Genomic DNA, 12671 nt, shown 5'->3' with positions numbered 1-12671 from the left:
TGATGACCATTATGTCCCTATCGGAACGCAACTCGAACAGCGCTTGAGTCGTCTGAAGTGTACTCTAACGTTCGCTCAGTGGTGCCTCTTGTGGCTCAAGGAGGGGCTTGAGCTTATAGCCAATCTATAAGCTCACACTTGAATGCTTATAGATCTACTATTTTCAATATTTTTTGCAAAGCAGCATAAAACAACGTTGATTTAACAAACCGATTTTAATAAAAATGCTTCACGATTATTCGATTAATCTAAAAATCAAGTATTGAATAGATACGTTGGTACCTCCCCATCTAAAATGAGGATTCAGTTACACCAAATTATATGTTTCATATCATAATTTGCATGATTTGTCCACCATCCACCGCACTAACCTTGGTAGTTTAGTAAAACAGAATGCCCTGCTATACAGCATATGCTGCCTGTTCCAACAAGAAATGTAACTTCAAGCACCGAATCAAATAAGAACACACATTTGATTTGCTGTTTCAAATAGCAATGGCTGGCAGAGATCTGCGCTCCGTGGAGCGCACCATTCTAGTTAAAGCATGCTCTCTCTGCCAGCAGCAGTCATTGCCTACTCACTCACACCCGAGGAATATTCTGAAGGTCGAACATTTCATCAATAAAGATGTACAGTACATCCAGCGATGAATGGTAAACCCACTCACACCTACCAGTCTTAAAACACCCGTTCTCATCTTTCAAATTATTGTTCTGTCGCCAGATGAAAAGAATATACGGTATCTTCCAACATTCTCAAAGTAGCTCCAGATTGAAAGGAACAGATCGTCGCTGCCGCGTTGAAACCTTGTATGTCCAAAAAACGTTCCTCTTCTATTACTATTTTAAGAAAAGAAAAGAAAATGGTGAAAATAACTGATCTACAAGCTCACATCACGACGCGTTGTGAGCTTGTATTCGGCTATTTTTACTACTTTTGGGCAACATTCTTCTTGTATGATCATCTGGACTAGAAAAACTAAAACTAAACGTAAAAACGTAGAATTATGGAGATACAAGGTTTCTGCCCCTCGACAATGAAGAGAAGAGCTACACCTTCAGGTTTCTGCGGAGGACGAGAACGAGAGTGACACTTCTTTATTCTCACAGGAAGAACTTTAATCATTCGCCTGATTCAACGTTTAACCCATTAAGACCGGGAACGCATCCGTGTCATTTTTTGATTTCTTTGGCTATTCAAAAATCTACAAGCTCATAGCGCGGCACCGAGTGCTGTGCTATGAGCTTGTAGATCTGCAATTCTTTTAGAGTCTTTGAATATGTATTTTTTTTAAGCGAATATTTGTAACTCAAACTTTGGGTGGGGGGTCCCTGGAACAAAAGATTTTGTGATGGGGGGTCCGCGGCCAAATACTTATCTAAAAATGTTTTCTAAATCCTAACAGTATGTTGCTATATCAGTGGTGCTCCAACTTTTCCATGTCAAGGACCACCCCAGAATGACGAAATCTACAAGCTCGAGCTTGTAGATCTGCTATTTTTGAATAGCCAAAGTATAAAATAATGGCTATAGCTAAAATCTGAAATGACACAGATGCGTTCCCGCTCTTGATGGATTAAAGAAGAAGCGAACGACCTTCACGAGGGCGAACGCAATTATACCGTAACTGAATGTTCCTCTTTATCTGTTCTGAGTGCTGGCCGTGTACAGCAGTGGTTTTCAAACTTTTGTCATGTCAAGGCCCCGCATTTAACCCTTTTAGACCGGGAACGCATCTGTGTGCCATTTTAAGATTTCTTTGGGCTATTCAAAAAGTGCCGCGCTATGAGCTTGTAGATCTGCTATTTTTTGAAAAATCGTGATTTTTTTTGCAAATCTTTGAATATATATATATATTTTTTAAGCGAACATGTGTAACTCAAATCTTTGCTTCTGGGAGGTCCCTAGAACAACATATTTTGAGATGGGGGTCCGCAGCCAAATACATCATTTTGGGGGGTCCTTGACATGAAGAAGTTTGTGAACCACTGATATTATAGCAACATACGTTTTTAAAAAAAAGAAAAAACTCTTAGGATTTAGAAGACATTTAGAATCCCCCAGAAGCAAAGATTTGAGTTACCAATGTTCGCTTTGAAAAATATATATATATTCAAAGATTTGCACAAATATTCCCCAAAAAATAGCAGATCTACAAGCTCATAGCTTGGCACTCGGTGCTGCGCTATGAGCTTGTATATCTGCTATTTTTGAATAGCCAAATAAATCTAAAAATGACAGATGCTTTCCCTGTCTTAATGGGTTAATAAATATGTATTTTGGCCGTGGACCACACATCTGAAAAGATTTTGTGCCAGGGACCCCCATACAAGATTTGTGTTAAAAGGTTTCAATAAATATATATTGAACAAAAACAGATGAAAAGATTATATCTTCCAACATGTAAGTGTTCAAAAGTATTCAGTGTGTGATTTTCAGAAACATTTCCAATAAAGCATTCTTTGCTTCCAAACAGACCATGACTGACCATGAAACTGTGAATGGGTCTTAATGGCAGTAGATGATCTCAAAGTAGCTCTAAGATTGAAAGGAACAGATCGTCAAGGTGGAAACCTTGTATGTCCAAAACCGTTCCTTTTTTATTACAATTTGAAAAAATTATAACAAACTGTTGAAAATAGCCGATCACGACGCGTTGTGAGCTTGTAGATCGGCTATTTCACTACTTTTGCGCAACACTCTTGTATTCTTGTACTCTTAAAAAAAAACATAAAACGTAGAAATATGCAGTGGTGGAAAGTAACTAATTACATTTACTCAAGTACTGTATTTCCAATTTTCAGTACTTTTACTTCTACTCCACTACATCTCAGAGGCAAATATTGTACTTTTACTCGACTACAATTATTTGAAAACTTTAGTTACTAGTTACTTTGCAGATACAAATTAGATTTAAAACATAAATTAACCACTTCAGCCCTATTTTATACATAGGCTATTTGAAAATAGCCGATCTACAAGCTCACAAGCTTGTAGATGTGCTATTTTCAAACATTTTAGTACTTTTACTTTTGGTACATTTTGCCAATACCAATACTTTTGTACTTTTACTCAAGTAAATTTTGAATTCCGGTCTTTTACTTGCAACAGAGTATTTCTACAATGCAGTATTGATACTTTTACTTAAGTAAGAAATGTGAGTACTTTTTCCACCACTGGAAATATGGAGATACGAGGTTTCTGACCGACTACCGAGATACGAGATATAAGAGATACACCTTCAGGTGCTGCAGAGGACCTGAATGAGAGTGACACTTCTTGATTCTTACAGGAGGAACTTTAATCATTCGTCTGATTCGTTTCGTGAACGTTTAAAGAAGAAGTGAACGACCTCACATGGGCGAACGCAATTATACCGTAACTGAACGTTCCCTTCTTTGCCTGTCTGAGTGCTGCCCGTAGTACAGCAACTTTTTTCATGTCAAGTCGACCTGCAAATTAATACGTGTATTTGGCACTCCGAAGTATTTCAGCTCACATGTAGACGACGCAAATCTAACTCATTTTGAAGATGTAGCCTGTACTGTAATTATGGGACTGGTGGTTGCAGGTATACCATCAAATCCTCACTGTTAATTTAACTCTTGAGTGTACAAATACAATCTTATAGGGCCCTATCTTCTAGCCTGGCATTGGCCAGACTGATAATGTGGATTCACTCTCACGTTCTTCCCGGTATCAGTCTGGTCTGGACTTCGGCCCATAGTCCAGACTGATACCGGGGAGGAACGTGAGAGTGAATCCACATTATCAGTCTGGCCAATGGTTACCTATCTTCCGCCTGGAGGTAAATGGCCCACAGTGGCGCACAATGGCGCTAACGGAGGTGAAGCGGCTGTCGCGGTGCCGGGAGTCTGGTTATACCTAAGCACCTCCTAATTCCCCCATTAGATGGGAAAGCTATACACTCTGATTTGACTGGTGTTTTCAAATCACGCCTCCTCATTTCCATGGAATGCTCGATTCTAATTAGGTGGAGAAAAGATGGAGGTGGAGATAAAGAATTTGGAGACACCCCATTCGTTTTCGGCAACCAACCAGCGAGCGTTTCATCCAGCTTCTTGCTTCTTCTTTTTTTTGTTTCAAGTGCAGGTGTGTTGATTAAGCTACCGCTGAATTTATGGTGAACTATGGTGAAATGCTAGCAAGTTACAGTTTGCACCTTGCACCATATCGTCTAAATCAGTGATTCGCAAACTTTGTTTTTATTTCAAGGACCCCCACTTTAATATGCATTAGGGCCACGGACCCCCCATAACCCTGAGTGTGTACAAATGGACAAATGGTACAAATTTCTGGTAACTCTGAGATTGTACAAATGGAGCCAAATGGAGCCATTTGTACAATCTCAGAGCTTGTACAATCGTTTGTACAATCTCAGAGAGAAATGTAGCTGCATGATGACGCCGTGGAACTCCCTCAAGGACCCCTGGGGGTCCCCGGACCCCACTTTGAGAACCACTAGGTCTAAACAGGACTACTCAGAGTTGACACTCCAGGATTTCACGGTGTAATATCTAGCAGAATAATGTGAATTCGTAAAGGAGCTGGATCAGCAGTCGGGGGGGCCTGGTGGTTGTGCTGACCAGCTTATACAGCAGCACACCCTGATGCATACACATCTGATCTAGTGTGTTCATGGCCCGTTGAAATGTCCTTGAACGAGAAACAACCTAGTGAAGCATTTACTGTACAGTACCTGTACTGTAGGCACTAATGACCTCGCCTGGTATCCCCCCTCCCGGGGGAGGGGATACCAGACTACTAATGACCTACTCCTCTAGTGAAACGTGTGCTGCATATGTGTAGCTGTACTGTCCACCACTAAATGGTAGCACTTATATACTGTATTTATTTTTGAGTATCTTTACTTGTATTTTTGGATACTTTTCACGCCTTTCACTCCACTACATTTGAAAGACAAATGTTCACTGCACTACATTTCTGAGACTGAAGAGGTGAGTCTTCAGATTACAGTGGAAAACTGGGACTGAGTTTGCCGTTCTGACTGCAATGGGGAGTTTATTCCACAGTTTGGGAGTTCCAGCAGATAGTTCCAGGTTTCACTTTCCCGGGCCACATTAGCCACCTCATCCTGGGGGATCTCGAGGCATTTAAAGGCCAGCGTGGAGACATAATCCCCCCCATCTGGTCCTTGGTCTGCCAGGGGGTGTCCTCCCAGTGGGACGTGAGGCCCAGAGGACCTCCCTAGGGAGACGGCAAGGAAGCATCCGTCCTAGATGCCCGAACCATTGTTCGAGTTACTGAACTTCTCACCTGGATATAGGGTCTGAAAAAACTAATTGTATACGCGATCTTATTCTTTCGGGCATGACCCACACTTCATGACCATACATAGGTGAGAGTAGGAACAAAGATTGTCCGGTATATATCGAGAGCTTAGCCTTCTGGCTCAGCTCTCCTTTCGTCACAACAGTGCGGTGCACCGACCGTTTAGTTTCGGCACTATATAATTATAGCATTATTGTTCACAACTGTCGTCATTATAGTTGCGGTGTGGACTCTGCCATCCACTTGACTTAACTATCTTCAAAACTATATATTTATAGTTATAGTGCTTGGTGTGGAGGGCCCATTACTTCTCTACTGTCTCTTTCAGCGGACACAAATGAAACACTTTCCGTTTTCTGTACAGGCCATGGAGATGGAAGCGTTATTATTATTATTATGCTCCTTATGCTACAGTAGAGGAGCAGAAAGAGCCTCTTTCATCACAGCCCATACTTTAATTCTTAACCATTTACTATTATGTACAAAACTTTTGAAACATTTTAGCAACACAAATCTTGAAAAGGGGTCCTTGACTCTGCGGCCAAATACATACCAATTTGGGGGGTCCTAGACATGAAGTCTGAATACCACTGGTCTCCTAGACCAGTGGTATTCAGACTTCATGTCTGACTTGACTTCATGACTCAGATTTCATTTTCATATCAAGGTCCATTATTTATTCAGCATTTGAGCCACAGACAACCATTTGTTGAGATTCAGACTCTCAGACACACAACTTAGAATATTTCGTTGTCGTTGGATAAGATTTTGTCCACAATTCCATGCTGTATTGATGTTGGTACCATAGGAGAGATGACAGGCAAATGTTGATCAAAATAACAATTCTTCTACATTCTCTAATTGTGTAGACTTCTTGTAAATTAAGTAATGCAGATGTTTAACAATAATTTAACTCTTCAGAGCGTAAAATGAAACCACATGGATCCCTAAGGGTCCATTTGGTTTCACTTTACACTCTCAGGAGTTAAAGATCTATATGAGGGTCCATTTAGTTACCAACTCTCCATCATTTAGCTGGGGACCACCTGGAACCCCCTCAATGACCACTGGTGGTCCCCGGGACACTGGTTGAGAACCACTGTTCTAGACAACATGCTGCAGCCTCCAGGCATATGCCTCCTCTTTTCCACTTTGACAATAAAGCAGTTGTTTACACAATGTCTGGCTCTCCACTGGAGAGAAGAGAGCCAGACATTGTGTAAATCAGATGTCAACAGATAATGTGATTCCTGCAGAGCTGATTCTGCCTTCACTGTGACTCTGACTGAGTTAAAAAAACAACTGTCAATATGAGAGTTTTACTGAGTTCAAATACAACACTGTCAATATGAGAGTTTTACTGAGTTCAAATACAACACTGTCAATATGAGAGTTTTACTGAGTTCAAATACAACACTGTCAATATGAGAGTTTTACTGAGTTCAAATATAACACTGTCAATATGAGAGTTTTACTGAGTTCAAATACAACACTGTCAATATGAGAGTTTTACTGAGTTCAAATACAACACTGTCAATATGAGAGTTTTACTGAGTTCAAATACAACACTGTCAATATGAGAGTTTTACTGAGTTCAAATACAACACTGTCAATATGAGAGTTTTACTGAGTTCAAATACAACACTGTCTATATGAGAGTTTTACTGAGTTCAAATATAGCACTGTCAATATGAGAGTTTTACTGAGTTCAAATATAACACTGTCAATATGAGAGTTTTACTGAGTTCAAATATGAGATGGGATGGAATATGAGAGTTTTACTGAGTACTGAGTTCAAATACAACACTGTTATTGGGTGTGTTTCACTTCAAAGCAAGTAAACATACCCCTCCTAACACCTCAATGGGTACTGTGAAATACAAGTCAAGTCACAGATGAACACACACAAACGCACGCTCTCTCTCTCTCTCTCTCTCTCTCTCTCTCTCTCTCTCTCTCTCTCTCTCTCTCTCTCTCTCTCTCTCTCTCTCTCTCTCTCTCTCTCTCTCTCTCTCTCAAAGACAGCCATAAAATATGCCACATGCATGGAGACACAAACACGCAAATATGCATACTCATAGGCCTCATTCACACACAATGAGGTGTGCATCAACGCAAATTATCCCTCTCTCACATGCATGAATGTGTGCGCACGCACGCACGCACGCACGCACGCACGCACGCATGCACGAACGCGCACACACGCCTCTATCGTCTCTCCTCTCACAGAATACTTCTAAATAAATTAAAGGATCACGCATGAAAAAAATATATATAAATTACACTGCTTTGCACCTGTAAACCTGCTGTGTTAAGTGGTCAACTGGGTGGGTCTCTGTGTGTGTGTGTGTGTGTGTGTGTGTGTGTGTGTGTGTGTGTGTGTGTGTGTGTGTGTGTGTGTGTGTGTGTGTGTGTGTGTGTGTGTGTGTGTGTGTGTGTGTGTGTGTGTGTGTGTGTGTGTGTGTGTGTGTGTGTGTGTGTGTGTGCGTGCATGCGTGCGTGCCTCCATGTGTCCTACCTGCCAGGCTGCCAGGCCGTTGCAGGGAGGCGGTGGCGTACAGTTCGTGGGCGATCTTGTACTGGTCAGAGTTGTGGTGGGAGGCCAGGCGCTTGGGAGACAGGGTGGCGTAACTCCCTATGCCCGAACTCATCTGTAACAGAGACAGTGACATACATAACTCTTTATGTCCAGAACTCATCTGTAACAGAGACAGTGACATACATAATTCCTTATGCCCAGAACTCATCTGTAACAGAGACAGTGACATACATAACTCCTTATGCCCGAACTAATCTGTAACAGAGACAATGACTTACTACATCAGTGCTTTTCAACCATTTTCATATCAAGGTCCATTATTTATTCGGCATTTGAGCCACGGATTCATCACTATTTGATGAGATTTAGACTCTCAGACCCAAAACGTAGAATATTTTGTTATTGTTTGATACGATTGTGTCCACAATTCCATGTTATATTGATGTGGTACCATTAGGAAAGACAACAGGCAAACATTGATCAAAATAACAATAATTTAAGAGAGTAAAATTAAACCAAAAAGTTATATAAGGGTCCATTTGGTTACCAACTCTCCATCATTTAGCTGGGGACCACCTGGAACCCCCCCAAGGACCACAGGTGGTCCCCTTACCACTGGTTGAGAACCACTGGCATACATAACTCCTTATAACCGAACTCATCTGTAACAGAGACAGAGTAACATAACTCCTTATGCCGGAACTCAATTCAGATGCTGTATTACAGCACAGCATTTAGCCTATGCGATCAATCAGAACCTTACTAAATGCAAATATTATGCAATGAGGAAGTATGCAGGGACACTGACTTAACTTGGTTTGATTGTGTAAAAACCCTGCCCTTGATTTTCATTTCATAACTCTATCTGTAATGCAGTTTTTCTCTTTTCTTTTCACCCCATTTTAACTCCTGATTTGTAATGCATTTTGCCGCTTTTCACGTCTACTTGGCATAATCAGTTTTTCTTCTGTCTTTTGTCTGTTTTGTCTTCATTCTGACCTTGTGTAGCACTGTGGTCGACCTTCAGTAAATGTGCTCGTTGTATAAAGTCTGAATTGAGTTGAGTTGTTTCTTTTTTTTCTTGTACAACGTTTGATGTACAGTATAATTCCTCATTGTTCTGGAGGCTCAAACGTATGCATCATTCATAGGATATGGAATACTAAATGAGGGCAATACTAAACACAGCAAAGAAAAAAATGTCGATGTCGGGTGGAAACCAACTATGTCCACAACCGTTGCTTTAATGGGGAGAAAAAAAAACGTTTGTTCCAATGGATCCAATGTAGTTATAATTTAGTCACACGCTTGTATAAATGCTTTTCATTGGTTCATATGAACAAAAAAACACACACACACACACACACACACACACACACACACACACACACACACACACACACACACACACACACACACACACACACACACACACACACACATAACCACTTTCACAAAAAAAAGCATAAATAGGCAATCTAAAAGCTCACAACGTGAATGCATTTTTGCTACTTCTGTGTGACACTGTATTATGACCAAATAGGGAATTATTACAAGAAAAGAAAAACAAACACATGAAATATAAAGATGGAAGGTTTCTGCTCGACAGCAACGTAATGTAAAGCTTGTAGAACTTGAAAGGTTTCATTTTGGCCATGGCTTTGCTTTGCTTTTTTTTTGCCAACGATCCTACTTGCCTTTTTATGGTGTTGACAGGGCGGTCTATGCAAATCAACATGAACACACACATACACACACACACAGTCACACACACACGCACACACACACACACACACACTCAATTTAGCCTTCAAATTGGCCTTCATCATGTGGTACACCTGGTGTTCGCTCAAAATGAATCTCACGCTGGGATTTCATACACGCTGTTGGAGCCATTTTCAATTTCAGAGAATTAATGCAGTGCAAGTAGGTGGACCAGGTGTCCCGCTTTGTGCGGGATTGTCCCACATTTCCAGGACTTTTCACGCGTTCCCGCAAATTGAGACGCCGTCCATCCCGCATTGTGACTGACTGGCAGGCTCCAGTTTTACAATGCACGTGTTTTTTTTGTTTGTTGGTTTAAATCAGGATTTCATCAGGTCGCGTGGAGAAGGCGCTCTAATTACCTTTTATTATCAAAATATGTTGAGAGGTGTGCTGATTGTGAGCCTGTAGATCTGCTATTTTCACTTCTTTTGTGCGACACTCTAGTATGATGAAGTAGGTCCTTAATGTATGGATTTTTTTCTTTTTTAAATGTCCTGATATGAGGTTTCTACCCGACAGCACTTCAGTCATTCATTCATTCTGTGAGTGGTTGAAGCTCAGCGGCACCTTTTCTATAATCGTGCACATTCCCTTGAGCAGAAAAACTTCACAGGACTCCGATGTAAAAAGAATCACAAAAAGATGTATTCTAAAAAATGTGTTCCCTGTCACAGAAGTGATCTAAATCTAAACTCAAAATGGTCAAAAAACCATGTTGCTCTGACCTTGTCTACAGCATCAACCGAATCTGCACCATAGACATATAAAGGTAGACGCCTCCTCTGGCTCTGAAGCGTCTGTATGGTGGACGCGCTTCCGCTTCTGGGGGGGCAGCTGGAAATTTCCGTGTGCGTCACAGAAGGGGGCGTTCAGTAGGCCAATCAGAAGCAGGTGGGGGCGGGACAACTAGATTCTGACAAGTCCTGGAAAAGACGCTGTGATTGGCCAGTGCCCGTTTCCCCCTGAAATATGGCGGCCACCATACCAAACAGGTCGCTCCAACGAACTGCAGAGGCCAATGAGGTATCTAGGTTTCTATATCTATGATCTGCACTGCCCTGCACACTCAGGTGTTAGCAATTTGTAATTAAATTCTCAGTTACACAACCTGAGCTCTCTTCTTAAAGCTACAGTAACAGCATTGTTTTTAACCTAAAGCACATCACCATGAATTAAACAAATTATTAACTTATATATAATCCTTTTTAACTTAGCTTATCAATCAGCAATCATGTACTTCAACATACATGAACTGTTAATCCAAAATCCAAAATCATAAAATAAAGTGGTTATTAATAAAAAATTATCACATATTCAAACTTGGCTCCCAAACAAACACACACACACACACACACACACACACACACACACACACACACACACACACACACACACACACACACACACACACACACACACACACACACACACACACACACACACACACACACACACACACAGTTGTTGTTTTGTTTACCTGGTGAAGTGGTGATGACGACGCGCTGGCTCCGCCCCCTGTAGAAGTCGAGCTGGGCGGAGACGCCACCCTTAGGGGAGCACCGCCCCCTCCCGCCGTTGTCGCGTTGACTGTGGTGCTGTAAAGAGTAGAGAGCGGGACAGTGAGTTTTAACTCCAATGTCACCATTTCAACATTTTACCTGAAATTACAAACATTGTTTCACAAACATTTCCATGTCAAGGCCCCTGCCAACCATGGCCCCACCCCCCTTCACGCCCATGAGTTGACTTTGCTTGGTTGGACAAAAACTCCTCTCTATCATACTGATATTTAACCACTTTAACCCCATATGGTTGAGTCCCTCAAGGCTCTATACTAGTGTATTTTCTGTTTTCTGTTACTGTGGGGAAAGCTTTCGTAGGAAAATAACAGACCGACAAGCTCACAACGTGTCGCGCTGCGACACGTTGTGAGCTTGTCGATCTGCTATTTTCTGCAAAAGCTTTCCCAACAATATGGATGCTGTGGTTTCAGTGGTTAATGTATTAAATTCTTATTTCAAACTTGGCCTCAGTACAAAGGAACATCTCGGCTGCTGGCCATAATGTGTTTTTATCCAAAAACAGGATTTTTTTTTTCTTCAAACTCTGCGTAAACAACCATTCGTCGTACAAGAAGTACGGTATATAGTGTGCTGTGTGTGTGTGTGCACACGCATGCGTGCACGTGTGGGGGTGGTCCCAGCTTTTGTCCGATGTAACGTATTGTAGGGGAGGCTCCAAGGAAAAACAGGTTCTACAGTGCTTCCCAAACAGTGAGTCGGGACCCATTTGTATATGTCGCAAGTAATATCTCTTTCTTTCCTTTCCTGCATGTTGTTGGTTATTTCAAAAGATAAACAAATAAAACAAATAAAATCATACATTAAAAAGAATTCAAACATTTTTTAAATAATTTTACAAATAAATAGAAATAGCAGATCTAAAACACGTCACTTTGAGAACCATTGCTCTCCGCTATACTCTGAGAGAAGACATTTTAAATCATCCTGGCAGCCTGCATGCCTTGCAGCAGTTGAGTCACCTTGAGGAAATATAGTATTGACTGTAAAGGCGTATTAATAATAATGGTATAGTTCTCGTGGGCATGTCTACATGTCTTTTACATTGTCTTTATTAAGACAGACAGGAAAGCTCAGAGGCGTATGAGAGAGTGCTGTGCCTGTGCAGTGGTGGAACAATGCAGTATTTAGTAACTTGAGTATAATGTTGATGTGCGTTTACTTTGAGTAGGCGTACTCAGTGGCCTTGTGGTTAGAGGGTTAAAGGACGACTTCACTCATTTTCAATAATTGGTCTTCACTAATACTCATGATAAGAAATATACATATATATATGAAGATATATAGATATATATGAAGATATAAGAAGATATATATATATATATATATATATATATATATATATATATATATATATATATATATATATATATATATATATATATATATATATATATATATATATATATATATATACATAAATATATATATTCGGGCTGTGTCTCATAGGAAGGCTGCAGAAACTTCAGAA

General features: G+C 40.7%; 1 protein-coding gene across 1 annotated transcript in view; it reads right to left on the bottom strand.

Moving 5' to 3' along the window:
* The window catches only part of LOC308077018 (catenin delta-2-like), a gene marked incomplete at its 3' end in the record, with an annotated part of 629209 nt that overhangs the window by 241748 nt on the left and 374790 nt on the right, over nt 1-12671 (bottom strand). The window contains exons 9-10 of the mRNA XM_080417546.1: nt 11098-11215; nt 7833-7965 (exon numbers count right to left, since the gene is read on the bottom strand). Of these exons, the coding sequence (XP_080273672.1) occupies nt 7833-7965; nt 11098-11215 (251 nt within the window). The remainder of the gene's footprint in view (nt 1-7832; nt 7966-11097; nt 11216-12671) is intronic.

This window comes from Gymnoscopelus braueri (genome assembly GCF_963280865.1).
Source record: "Gymnoscopelus braueri genome assembly, chromosome: 21".
In the NCBI taxonomy this organism is placed as follows: Eukaryota; Metazoa; Chordata; class Actinopteri; order Myctophiformes; family Myctophidae; genus Gymnoscopelus; species Gymnoscopelus braueri.
Note: the sequence above shows the minus strand (reverse complement) of the source record. Positions and strands in the feature narration are given on the sequence as shown.